Source organism: Choloepus didactylus, chromosome 11, assembly GCF_015220235.1.
Source record: "Choloepus didactylus isolate mChoDid1 chromosome 11, mChoDid1.pri, whole genome shotgun sequence".
Taxonomy (NCBI): domain Eukaryota; kingdom Metazoa; phylum Chordata; class Mammalia; order Pilosa; family Megalonychidae; genus Choloepus; species Choloepus didactylus.
Window position 1 is genome coordinate 16,010,622 of NC_051317.1, and position 13,852 is coordinate 16,024,473.

The following is a 13,852-nucleotide window of genomic DNA, read 5'->3' on the forward strand; positions in this document are numbered from 1 at the left end:
ATTACTAAACTTTTGGCCTGAGCTCACAGAAGCATGGTGTCTTGCTTTGGCAAGGTCTGAACCAGCAGGACTTCCCCAGGCTGTGTCTAAGTAAATAAAATAATCATAAGGGTGGTGTATAAATTTGCATGTATTTTGCATATTCCATTGTACATTGTTTCTCTCAAGATAAATCTGCCTTGAATTCAGCATTCATCGAGCACTCACTATATGTTCAATTCTATGCCAGATTCTAGTGATTCCTAAATAAATAAGCTCTTGCAGATAAAGTCTAGGTAAGAAGACAAACATGGGACTACAAACGTACCATGTAATGAATTTCCATATACATTCGTTATGTAAATTATGTATCTGAGGGGTGCACGATAACACCGGTATTTTATTTATTCCTTCTCTCCTACCCTGGATGCATACTGCAGAGAGGGAGATACATTAAACCAGGGAATGTAGCTGACTGTTGGCAGATTAGGGTCACAATTGCAAAACAAAAGCAGAAACATCTCATCCTCGTACCGGCTGCACTTTGTGCGGTTCTTGATGGGGCGCATCTGTTTCCTTGGCCACAGAGGGATGTGGAGATGAAGCATCGGCCCCACAGCTGCCTCCCCAATCCACCCCTTCCCCTGTACACACGCCCCAGAGCCAAGCGTCCTGGCATAGGACTCTGGCAGTGGCGGAAGAGGGCATGATTCACTTCAGCATCAGAACTTGCACCTCCCATCAACCCTCCCTCAGGCCTTTTCCTGTCCAGCAGGAATGGGATGCAGTTTCTCAAGCCCTGCCCATTTCCTTCCAGGGACTGGAGCTATGGGCATATGGTGGGAACCAGTGACCTTTCTCTCTCTCTCTCTGTTTCTCTGGAGCAGTGTGGGAGTAGGTGAGAGGAAGTGAGAGGTGTGGTGACCTGGAAGTTGTCCAGTTGGCCTGGAAACGGGGTCCCTTCCCTTGAGAGTAATCTGGGAATATCAGCTGGACCAAAGAGCACTGTGATGGCCACTTGCCCCCTTGGACGTTGGGAGCGGCCCTGTCAGCCTCCATCTGAGTCAACCTCTCCTTCCCTCCTGCAGGGGCATGTCCTTCCATGGGACCACCATTGGCCTGGCCCCCCTCATGGCCATGTGCTCCGTGTACCAGTCGGGAGGAGTCAACATGGTGAGTCTCAGCCGACATGTTGGTACTGCAGAAGGAGATGAAACTGCCTCATGAGGCAGGAGGTCATTTTTTAGAAAATAATTTGATATTCATTATTGTAGAAAAAGGCTTTGACATGAAATAGGGCTACTGCTTTAAATGAAGCCATTAAATTCTAATAGACAGAGGTGTCCAGGGCTGAATTTTCATTTATTGTAGTCTATTCCCAATTTTCAAGCTCGGGAGACCCATGAAGCGATTACTTTAATATATCATTAGATCCCTTGTATGTTCCAAACCAGAAGCTGGGGAATGGTGAGATAATAGAGATAAATGGTTTTATTCTGGGTTTTGCATTGTTATGAATGTCCTTATGAAACAAGAGCCTCAAGGTCATGGTTAGGGAATTACTGTCTTTTGAAATTCTCTCTGACTTTTGTGAAGCTGTTTGAAGCATTCACTTCTAACTTTTGAAGTAGATATCAAGGAAGCCTTCTTGCCAGTACTTATTGATAAATGGAGCAGAGAAGCTAAAAGCACAGGGATCCCTGATTGGGGTCGAATAGGAGCAGCTGTTTGACTTTGGGCAGGTTAATGAGTTTCCTCAATTGTAACATAGAGATAATACTCTTACCATTTATAATCTTAGGATTAGAATGAGAGTTCAATGAAATAGTGTGAGAAATGCACATGGAGTTTAATAAATCATTTTACTGTGTCTGTTCTGCTGTTTTTTTATTTCTTTAGCTTTTGTTTCTTATGATTAAGTGTCAGGCAGCATGCCAGGGGCTGTGCCTGGTATGGATCTATCTCACGGTGTCTCTCAGAAAACCCTGGGCCAAGTGCAACCTGGGTTTGATTCAAGGTGGTATTTCCTAAGTCAACCCCCTTAAATCTTGGAGACATGTATGTTAAGAGGAAGGATGGAGAAAATCCTCCTCTTTCCTTTATTCAGAAAGCATTTATTTATCTGAAAATTCATCACTGAGTCAGATGTGGTCTCTAACCTCCAGGAACTGAGGAAACACAAGACTTGTAAACATTTGACTTCCTAATGATGTCAGTGGATTTTGACTTGTTGAAGCATGTATGGAGTGTCCATTTGCTCAGTGACAGTGGAATCAATGGAGAGCAGCAAGGCTTGGCTAAGGAAAAGGCTGGGATGCGGGCGGGAGGCCAGAGCTCTACCCTTGACCCGAACTCTCTCCCTGAGCAGGACCACTCAGAGAATGCCATTGGCGTGGCTGCCACCATGGCCCACGAAATGGGCCACAACTTTGGCATGAGCCACGATTCTGCGGATTGCTGCTCGGCCAGCGCGGCTGATGGGGGGTGCATCATGGCAGCTGCCACTGGGTGAGTCAAACAGAAGGTGCTGGGAGGGGTGGGGATGGGGAGGAAGGCAGAGCAAGCATGAGCAGTGGGGCCCAAGTGTTCCTCACAGCTGGTCCCAGGGAGCCTCTGTTTTGTTTCTGGTGCCAGTCTTGGGGGGAAAAATGATTTTTTAAATGAAGAAATTGGAAGAGAACAAAGGAGGCATGTCTGTGGAAATGACTGCTAGGTTTCTAGCAGGTCTAGATATGCTTAATTTCTCTCTTAGGGTCTTTAGCTATACATTTGGCCTGTCCCTTTGTCTTATTTACTTCATGAGTTTTGGTTGAAGACCAATAACAGATAACAGCCACAACCCTTAGTCCCTTCACTCCAAGGGAGCTTGATAAGTGCTGTTACATCTCAGGCTTGACTGAAAGGTCTGATGTAGCCTCCAAAACAAGGAGAAGGAAGGGGAATATCCAAACACTTCGAAGAATGCTCAGGGAGTTTACATGGTGTATTTACCACTAGGAATAAAGATAAAGAACCTGCATCTTTATGTGGTCATGAGGGATTTTTTAAACCAGGGCCTTTGAAGGAGAATTCTCGAGTTTCTTACAAGGACTTATCTTTCAATGTCTGGACTCAGCACGAAGCATTGGGTTCTTCCAGGACCTGAGCCACTCTTTGGAGATGTCACAATGGGAGCTTGTGTCCCACCTCCACCCCCCACATCCCCAAGCATCAGGGCCTGCTTGTGGTTTTTAGAAAACGGTGTTTCCGTATTTCCAAGAGGAAATGCAGCTTTCTTGGCAATCCGTTGTCCAGTGTCTTTCAGTCATTTCTTGGCTGTGATACACAACGGATGATGTTTACATGCAGGATATGACTTCATGGATCATCCCCAAATCTCTCTGAGTTCACCCTTCTCTCCCAGTCTAAAAAGCATATCTGAAGACAAGTGTGTAGAAGTTATATTAAAGGCTACTCCAATTTGTTGTAAATTATTTACAAATTTTAATAATTTAACAATTATCTGAACAAATTACTTGTAACATACCTGACAACTGAAGGAAACGCTCCGATGTTTGACCTTTAATTAGCTTAAAGAATTTGATCTGGATAATTCTTCCTTTTAAACAAAAATGGGGGTACTGACCCATCATCAAGGGAATATATGACTTTTGACTTTTTCCCCCAAATAGCGGGATCCAGGACCTATCATAGTCTTTCGTGATAAAGAGCATGAATGGCTGGTTGAGTTCAGAGTACAATTTGAATCCTTTCAGCAGAGAACAGGTCACTGGCCCATGAAGAAATTAAACCCATAACCTTGGCCTTTTTGGCTAGTGCTCTGACCTAAAAAAATACCTATCTAATATCAGCTTCAGGAAAGCTTGGGGTTGGCAGGTCTTTTATGCATTAGCTCTAAGGCTCAAAAGATCGGTTGCAACACTCATGACCCTTTTCTTATTGCAAGCTCCTCAAGGAAAGAGCAGAAATTGCTGCTTCTCATTTTCAAATATTTCCTCTATGAAGAGTGAAAAACAAATTTCTGGCATGGTTAATATTTCATCATTAAGGATGAAAGAAATCCAAGTTAATGTATCGTGAATGTTCTAAGGGGGCGGAATGTGTGTGCACGGAACTATGGAGGCTCAAATACAGGTGAATTGCCCTGATGGGTAACAAGATTGACAGATGATTTGGTTGCTTAACACCCAGACTCCCACCTGATTTCAACCTTGTTCTCTGCCAGGCATCCCTTTCCCAAAGTGTTCAATGGATGCAACCGGAGGGAGCTGGACAGGTATCTGCAGTCAGGCGGTGGGATGTGTCTCTCCAACATGCCAGACACCAGGACGCTTTATGGAGGCCGGAGGTGTGGGAACGGGTACCTGGAAGATGGGGAGGAGTGTGACTGTGGGGAGGAAGAGGTAAGGGGTCATGAGGATGGTAGTGGGGTGGGGGTGTGTATTGGTTTCAGAGCTGAAGGTCAAAATAGAGTGCTTCAGTGGAACGCTTCTGAAGTTGCAGGCATTTCCTATACATGGTTTTCTCAAAGACACCATCAAAAATAGGGTGTAGAGAGTAAGCCTTAAATATGGACTGTTTCTGCAGCCTGTCCCAGTTGGTCTTGGCCCTGCTGGGTCCAAGATCACAGTGGACTTCTTTCTGTGAATGTCTGGGTCTAACCAAGAACTGCAGTCCTGTGGTATGTTGGTGGCCTCTTCCCAGTGGAGCCATAGGTGACCTCCAGCTGCACTGAATTTTTTCTGAAGGCCACACAGTGGATATATGGACCCGAACCAGGGCCTTATGAGGACGCTTAAAATAACAAGCTCAGCTGTTTAGTCTGGAGTAGAGATGATTGAAAGGGGATGTAGGAAGTGCTGTCAAATCTCAAAAGGGCTATGAGGAAGAAGGAACAGAACGTTTGTGTATAAGTTCTTTCCTTCCTTCTGGTCTTCATAGTGAGGGTGGGGGGGGCACATGGCGTAGCTCAGTCATTTTTAACAGATGCATATTCTGCAAAAAGCAGAACTGGATAGTTTCATCCCTGTTTTTTGAAAGATGTTAACATGTGCATAACAACTTAGGGGAGGAATAGATGAGTAACAGTTAAATTTGGGGGTGGGATTGAGGATCTGTAAATGTGGAAAAAGACTATTTGATTTTATTAACTTCTCTATGGTTTGATTTTTTTTTTTTTTTAACTTTGAGAATAAAAATAACTAGTTAACTATGGCACCAGCCCACCTCACCCTACCCCCACCGTGAGTCCAGAGAAATCAGCCCAGACGCTTCAGGAAGGAAGGAGCATGGAGGGGTCGGGGGGTTGGGGAGCAGCCTGCAAGAGGACTCAGCCAGTTGGCGTATATTTAGAGCAGCTGTTCATTCAACAGATATTTTCTGAGCATGGGGTACTGTGTTGGGTGCTGGCAATAGGCCGGAGAACAAAAATAGATACAGCTCTTGTCTTTATGCAGCTTACAGTCTAGTAGGGAAAACACACATTGACCAAAGAATTGCAAAAGTATAGAAATAAAATCCATGGTAGATGCTAGGAGGGGCAGATTACATGGTGCTGTGAACACATGTGATGTGAGGGGAGCGGCCCTACTTGGGTGAGAGTGTGACCTCTGACCTGCTACCTGAAGGCTGACTTAGGAGTTAGCACGGAGCTAGCGGACAGGAGGCTCCTTCCAGATAAAGGAGGAGCCTATACCTTGAAGTGGGAAGAAAGAGTATGTTAGAAGGAGGGAGACACTCCTCCGCCAGGAGCCCCAGAGTCCAGGGAAGGATGGTAGGAGATTAATGGGAGGAAAGCGTCCCTGTTCCTTCTCTTAGGGGAGACAGGTGGACACATCATGGGACGGTTATGACTGACATGGCCTTAGGCAGACGTGGCTTGAATTTGGCTCCCCCACTTGCCAGGAGTGTGCCTTGGCCAAGGTATGATTTGTCTGAGCTGCAGTCTTCCCATCTGCAAAAGGGGATAATACTGCCTCACGAAGCTGTGATGGAGATGTGCATGGAGCCTGGCACATTGTCAAGAAAGGGCTTACGATCAGCCTGAGAATAGTGGGAGTGTGGTAAGGACCTCAGGGCTACCAGGCATCTCTTCATCTTTTTAAAATCACGTGCTCCATGTCAGCAAATCAGGACCTGTGGGCTGGGAAGGAAGAGAGGAGAGCAAGGAAAGCCTAGAAGCCTTCTGTTCTGGGAAGGTTCAGTCCAGGGAGGGGTTAGGAATAACAGCAGAAGGAGAGAGGAGTCTTAGGAAACAGGCCCCAGGAGTTGACATAAACTGCGTTCAGAGATTGTTCCAGCACACCCTTGCTCCAGGTGGCCTCTGTTCATGGGGCAGTTGGATCTGGGGGTGCAGAGGACATGGAGGGCAGCAGAAGAGGACAGGGTCTCTGGGTATGCACTGATACACGGTTGACATTGCTAAGTTCTGAAAACCAATCTGAATGTTCAGTAGAAAGGGCCACAGAAAGCAAATTGCAGTGCAAATCACGTTTTAGGAGCATACATGATGACAAGGGCAAGTGTGCATATTATATTGTTAAAAATATAACTTAATTTTTATATTAAGTTATATGTTGTAAAATAAATGTCTATATCTTTTGTAAAATAAATATGTCTATATGTATAGAACAAGGCCTGGGAAAATATTTACACTCAAAATGTGGTTATGTCTTGGTTGTGGTATTACTGATGATTGTGCATATGTATATTTTCTATAATAAATATGCATTCCCTAGTGATAAAGATAGAAAATGATGTTTCTGTAAAGAGGTCCTAGAGACCTTGGGCTCCAGGGGCATTTGGGGACAGGAGGTGAAATGGAAATGGGGGAGGTGGGTGGAGGACCCATCTCTGCTGGCCTCCCCATCTCCCGCCTGCTGCCCCAGAGGCCCCGCTCACACCCTGCCTCTGTACCTCCCACAGGAATGTAACAACCCCTGCTGCAATGCTTCTAACTGCACCCTGAGGGAAGGGGCTGAGTGTGCCCACGGCTCCTGCTGTCACCAGTGCAAGGTAAGGGCCTGGCCCCCTGCCCTGGGCTCTGACCTGATACCGGCCTCCTCAGTGGGGGTGACAGCCCTGATGCGGCTGCCATCCTGGGGGTGGGTGGGAGGGTGGCGTTCAAGTTTCAGAGACACGGAACTGGGAAGGATTTTTGAATGGAATTTATTATTTCCTGTATTGGACCTCATTGAGTTCAAATCATCCCACAGAGCTGTGCCTTCTGGAAAGTGATAGAGTTCTTTTTTAAAGAAGTGTCCAGAGAGAGTAGAGTTGATTTATTTGGAGCTAATAATAATAATATTAATAACAATAATGATTTTGGTTAACATTGATGGATCTCTTATTAGATGCCAGGCACAATGCTGAGCATTTTATGTATGTTATCTCATTTAATCCTCCCAGAAGCCCCATGAAATGCATATTATTATCCTCATTTTAAGATGAGAAAACTGAGGCTCAAGAGGGAATAAGTGGCTTATCCATGATTGCACAGCCAGGAAGGGCTTCCCTGACTCTGAAGCCCCCTGCCAGTTCAGGAGCCTACTGGGATTTGAGCCCAGGCAGGCTGGCACCAGGGGGTGCCCCTCACCTCCACTCTGCTCCCGGATGGTACAGCGGCGTCCCCCCCCCCACCTCCTGCACACCCTGCCCAGCCCAGCCAAGGGGCCTCCCTGCCTTCACCGCTGGGAAGGCCTTGTGGGTGGTGCAGAGGCACTGGCAGCTGGAGAGGGCTCTGCTCTTAGCTGTACCTTCCCTTGCCTGGCTCAGGGGAACTCACATGCCCTCTGGTGTGACTCTAGGGTGGAGTGGGGTCTCTGCAAGGAGGCTGTGCTGGAGAGTCCCTAACGTCTCAGGCAAGGCCGGAGAATAAGCATGGAGAGCACCTTATCCTTCAGTCCCAAGATTTCAGTTTGAGTCTCAGAAAGGGTTCCCTGGAGAGAAACATGTAGAAAAAGACAATAATGGGGATGAATTGTTGCTAAATGCTTTGGTGCTTTGTAAATTCGAAGATGTTATATGAATGTTAGGCTAGTGTGTATGTGCACGCATGGGTATGCACACACACATGCACATGGGTGCATTTGTAGATGGTCAGGGGCAAATGTGTATTTGTATTTGTGTCTTTGTAGATGTACATGTGTGAATGGATCTGTGTGCCTGCCTATGTGTGTCTATGTATGCATTTCCATGTTTGTGTATGTTTTTGTATTTATTAGTGGGCCTGGCTCTGCCACTTACTAAGCAGGAGGTTCTGGAAACATTGCTTAACCTCTTTGAGCCTCAGGTTTTATCATCTGTAAAGAAAGCGATAATTATATTACATGGAACCATCAAGAAAACTTAATGTAGTAATATTCGGACTGGTCCATTAAGCGGGAGCTCCATAAATGTAGCTGTTATCACCAAGGCATTTAGTAAACTGTCAATTGTTGCATAAATATTATTTCTTACCCACTTCTTAAGATTGCATGAAGAGGAAGTGAGTTAGCATTTGTGAAAACCTCTTAAAAACTATAAATCACTAAAAGCATTGGAAAGTTGATGGGAGTTGAGCTCAGGAGATTGTGTAAAAGGTGCTGTGAAATAACAACGGGGAGATTCTGTTCCACGAGAGTGATGCCCACAGGCCTCTGTGGCTAGGCCTTTAGGCAGGCGGTGATTGACTGTTCTTTTCCCTCTCGCTCCTCCGCTCAGCTGCTGGCCCCTGGCACCCTGTGTCGCGAGCAGGCGCGGCAGTGCGACCTCCCCGAGTTCTGCACGGGCAAGTCCCCTCAGTGCCCCACCAACTTCTACCAGATGGATGGCACCCCCTGCGAGGGCGGCCAGGCCTACTGCTACAACGGCATGTGCCTCACCTACCAGGAGCAGTGCCAGCAGCTGTGGGGGCCGGGTAAGGGCTGCCCTGGGTGGAACGGCCCCCTCCACCCCACTTCTTCCTTCCCAGCCAGCCTCCCCTCTTCATGAATTCGGGGTGACTTAGAGCCTTGGCTGAAAACAGCATCTCCATGATGATGGATGGTGGTGATGGTTGTACAATATCGAAAATCATTAATGCCATGGAGTTGTTCACTTAATGATGGTTAAAATGGCAAGTTTTGTGGTCTGTTACTACATGTCCTGGTTTGCCAGGTCTGCTACAAAAAATACCATAGACTAGTTTTATTTATACAACAGAGATTTATTGTCTCACAGTTTTGGAGGCTGGAAGTCCAAAGTCAAGGTGTCGGCAGGGCCACACTTTCTCCAAAGTACAGTGTTCGGGTGATGACTTGCCGGCAATCCATAACTCTTGTCTGCCTCTATACGTGGCCGTCCCTCTCCTTCTATCTCCTCCTGACTGTGTCCCAGCTTCCTCTGCTTTGAGGGGTCCCAGCCCTGTTGGATTAAGGCCCACCCACCCTGGCTCAGTTTGGCTTCATTTTAACCTGGAGGATCTTTGAAGATCCTGTTTACACATGAGTTCACAGCTTCTAGGACTGGGCTTAGGACTTGGGCATGTCTTTCTGAGGAACATAACTCAATCTACAATAAAAACAACATAAAAGACAAAAAGCACTTCCACTTACTACCTTTTCCATCCCCTTGACTTGGAAGATTTTTAGGGAGAGCCAATGGACAGCATTTGTCCCAGAACTTTAATGCTTTAAATTCTCAGAGTGGTAAATGGGCAAGAACAACCAGTTGAAGAATGGGCAGAGGGTGGAGGCTGAGAAGGAAATGCACATGGACCTTAAGCTATGAAAAGGTGTTTAACCTTACTCATATTAAGGGAAAGAACTAGGAGATGGGATTTTCCATATATCAGATCAGCAAAGATTGGAAAGCTTGATAATATGTTGGGGAGGATTCAGGGAGACAGAGAGGTCCTACCCCTATGGAAGACAGTTTGGGAATATCATGATTTTAAATGCAGTTCTCATTGGACTCTTCAATTCCACTAATTAGCAATGTACCCTGTGCTTGTACTTGCACATGTACGTGAAGGTGTATTACAAGGCTGTTCATTGCAGCATCGTTAGTTATAGCAATAACAACTTATATGTCCTTCAGTAGACAAGTTGTTAAATTAAGTCTGGTCCATCCATACAATGACATATTTTGCAGCTGAATGAAAGAAGGAAGCAGGTCTGGATTTACTGAATAAAATCATCTCCCACAATAAATTGCCAAGTGAATAATGCAAGATGCAGAACAGTGGATAGAATATGCCTCCATTCTTTATTAACCAGATTGTTTCTAGAAGACACATAAGAAGCTGTTAATAGTGGTTACTTCTCCAGGTGTAAGGGAGTAGGTACTATATGGCTGGGAGGACTAATTCCAAAGACATGCTCTTTATCTTTAAAATTTTGTGCATATAATGTATGTTTAAAAACCCTGAAACAGAGACAGGGCTTCTTCCTTAGAAATATGGCTTAGCGTGCAAACCTCCCACAGACATATTCCTCAATAAGGTATAAAGGACTGATGCAAGATGTTTTTCTATGAGTAGCTTTTGATGAGGAGGTGGGAGTGGAAGAGACTGATGGGGGATGCTGGAAGAGGAACCAGAGAATATCCCCCCCCCAAATATTTTCCTAACATCATGATTTTACCAAGAGCTAGCCTTGCCTTTTGGGGGTCCTGGCTTCTAAAGCTGGCTAATGTACTGATAAGTGTTGTTTCTTTCCCACGCAGGAGCCCGGCCTGCTCCTGACCTCTGCTTCGAGAAGGTGAACGTGGCAGGAGACACCTTTGGGAACTGTGGGAAGGACATGAATGGTGTACACAAGAAGTGCAATATGAGGTGATGACCATTAGGGCAGACCCTAAGAGATGAGGAGTGACAAAGAATTTCCTGCTCTATCCTCACTATCCACCCAGCTCAGCAGCTTGGCTGGCCCCAGAGCTGGGCCTTTAAATAAGCGGGGTGAAAGTTAGTCATCCATTCCAGGCCCGATGTTTGACAATGCGCCATTCAGCCTTGGGGAAGTTAGAGGGAGGGGGTAGGCAGCAATGCTTCCTAAAAAGCTGACCAGTCTTCCTTTTGTGGCTTTCTTTCACTGGGGCAGGGAATCGCCCTTCTTGAGTCATTTCTACAAGATGCTAATTATACGCTTACTTGAATAGCCCATCATTCAGTCTAACCAACCATCCATCATCCATCTGTCCTTTCGTCCATCCATCATCCATCCATCCATCCATCCATCTGCCCACTGTCTCTTGAGGGTTTTCCATATTCAAGATACTATGCTGAGAGTTGGGGAGACAATGGAGAACAACTTACTTCTGCCTCTATGACTTTTAATTAACAATACAGTGTGATAATGGGAATGTGGAGACAGCCACTTAACTCTACGTTAGTCATGCTTAAGCTGATGAATGGTGCTGTACATGGCGAACATTGCAGACAGAGAGATGAGTAAAAGCTGCAGAGAGAGAAAAACTGGCAGTTGCAAGAATAGATAATAGTTTGATACCATTAGAGTATAATGTTGGGGTGCGTTTGAGATAGGGATGCTGCGAAATGAACTTGGATAATTGAGCAGGGACCAGAGGGTAGAAAGCCTTGAATGCATGCTTATGAGAGTTTGGACTTCGGCTTTGAGAGCATAGTGGAAATTAGGCCCTAGTAGGGAGATTGGTTTTTGACAGTCCAGGTATGAGAGAATGGCAGCATGAATTAGGATGAATATGTAGGAGGAAACAATGACAGGACTTGAAAATTGCTTGAACCCTGGGTGGGGCGGTGGTACAATCAGCAGAAGTGCCAGATGGCTCGGGTCAGGTGGCTGTCCTGGCAGTGAGGACTCTCCAAAGCTGGTTCTCTCTCAGGGACAGGGGAGCCCTACTAACTTCCCCTGGTCTTAGTCCACATGGGGTCTCTCCGGGTGGGTCCCCAGACCAGACTCACCAGCCAGACCTTTGCGGTCCCTGCCCCCCTCTGAAGTCTGCTGTTCTGGTCAGGAGAGACCAAAGCTCCCCACTGTGTCTGATTGCATCCCCATATTCCCTCTTTCTCTTGGGCCCAGAGATGCCAAGTGTGGGAAGATCCAGTGTCAGAGTTCCGAGGCCCGGCCCCTGGAGTCCAATGCGGTGTCCATCGACACCACCATCATCATGAATGGGAGGCAGATCCGATGCCGGGGCACCCATGTCTACCGCGGCCCCGACGAGGAGGGTGACATGCTGGACCCAGGCCTGGTGATGACTGGGACCAAGTGTGGCTACAACCATGTGAGTCCCTTCCTCCAGCCTCAGCAGGGGGCTGGGCTGCAGAGGGGAGCGATGGAGAGGTGTGGGCTCCCAAGGGAGGATGGCTGTATTCAGACCCCAGCTTTGCAATTTCTGTGTCTCGGTGGCTGCTTTTGTAAACCATATATCACAAAAGCGAGCACCTACCCCATAGAATTGTTATAAGGATTAAATGAGATAACCCATGGAAAATACTTAGAAGGGTTGGCTATTATTTTCATCATCATCATTCATCATCGTATGAATTAAGAGTTGACTGGCTGTCAGGGAAGCCTGGGGAAAAGAATGACACCAGTGTCATAAAGTTAACTATGAGAATGAAGTTTAAAAAGGATATGAAGAAGTGGAGAGCTGGGCAAGATGGCGGCATAGAGAGGAGTGGAAGCTAAGTAGTCCCCCTGGAACAACTACAAAAAACCAGAAACAACTAGTAAATAATCCAGAATAACTGCGGGGGGACAAACAGACCATCCACTCATCGTACACCAACCTGAATTGGGAGGAATGCCCGAGATCACAGCATAAAATCTGTAAGTAAGAATTGCATATCCAAATCGGGAGACCCCTCCCCCACAGCCCGAGCTACAAAGCCTCATGGTGGCAGAGAGAAGCTCTCTCCCAGCAAGCGAATATAGCTCAGCTGAGCAACAACTGGGGTTTTAAGTACCGAGTGTGAACTGCTCACTACAGGTACGAATCCCCAAAAAACAGACAGAGGCTTTGGGTGACGACTGACCTTGGAGAGCCGGAGGGTCGCCTTGGACTAGGTCTGAAGGGAACTATCTGTTTCTTTTTCGGCTCAGTGGAGAAAGCCCCAGTCATTTTCAGTTTCCAGGGCTGTGACTCAGAGAAGGGTGGAGACAGCACAAGCAGAGAGAGAGACCATTGAAATGCTAATGACCTCCCCCTAGGGGGTCTGTCTTCTCTAAGAGGAAAGGGGTGGGGCCCTTTGCATTCAGAACCAGACCCCAGAGCCTGGGGGAACACAGCCATACCTCCTCACACCAGTCAAGAATTATAGGCTAACAGGCATCACCTGCTGGGCAGAAAAGCACAGTGACCTGAGGCATCACAGGGTGGAGCAATTTTCTAAGACACACCCTCAGGGAAACCAGATACTGAATATTTCTTCCCTCCGGGACCTGAGCCTATTCTGGTCTGGGAAAACCTGATTTGGATAACCAAGGAAACCATGCCTAGACAACAGAAAATTACAACCTACACTAAGAAAAACAAAGTTATGGCCCAAAGGAACAAACGTACACTTCAACTGAGATACAGGAATTTAAACAACTAATGCTAAATCAATTCAAAAAGTTTAGAGAAGATATTGCAAAAGAGATAGATGCTGTAAAGAAAACACTGGGCATACATAAGGCAGAAATCGAAAGTTCAAAAAAACAACTAGTATAATCTATGGAAATGAAAGGCACAGCACAAGAGATGAAAGACACAATGGAAACATACAACAGCAGATCTTAAGAGGCAGAAGAAAACACTCAGGAACTGGAGAACAAAACTCCTAAAAGCCTACATGCAAAGGAGCAGATGGAGAACAGAATGAAAAAATATAAGCAACGTCTCTGGGAACTTAAAGATGAAACAAAGTACAATAATGTAAGTATCATTGGTG

General features: G+C 46.2%; 1 protein-coding gene across 4 annotated transcripts in view; it reads left to right on the forward strand.

Moving 5' to 3' along the window:
• ADAM19 (ADAM metallopeptidase domain 19) overlaps positions 1 to 13,852 on the forward strand; it is an 82,864-nt gene that overhangs the window by 56,091 nt on the left and 12,921 nt on the right. For all 4 annotated transcript variants that reach the window (XM_037799511.1, XM_037799509.1, XM_037799508.1 and 1 more), the window contains 7 exons: positions 1,068 to 1,152; positions 2,348 to 2,487; positions 4,205 to 4,382; positions 6,904 to 6,993; positions 8,680 to 8,875; positions 10,663 to 10,771; positions 11,997 to 12,201. In XM_037799511.1, the coding sequence (XP_037655439.1) occupies positions 1,068 to 1,152; positions 2,348 to 2,487; positions 4,205 to 4,382; positions 6,904 to 6,993; positions 8,680 to 8,875; positions 10,663 to 10,771; positions 11,997 to 12,201 (1,003 nt within the window). The remainder of the gene's footprint in view (positions 1 to 1,067; positions 1,153 to 2,347; positions 2,488 to 4,204; positions 4,383 to 6,903; positions 6,994 to 8,679; positions 8,876 to 10,662; positions 10,772 to 11,996; positions 12,202 to 13,852) is intronic.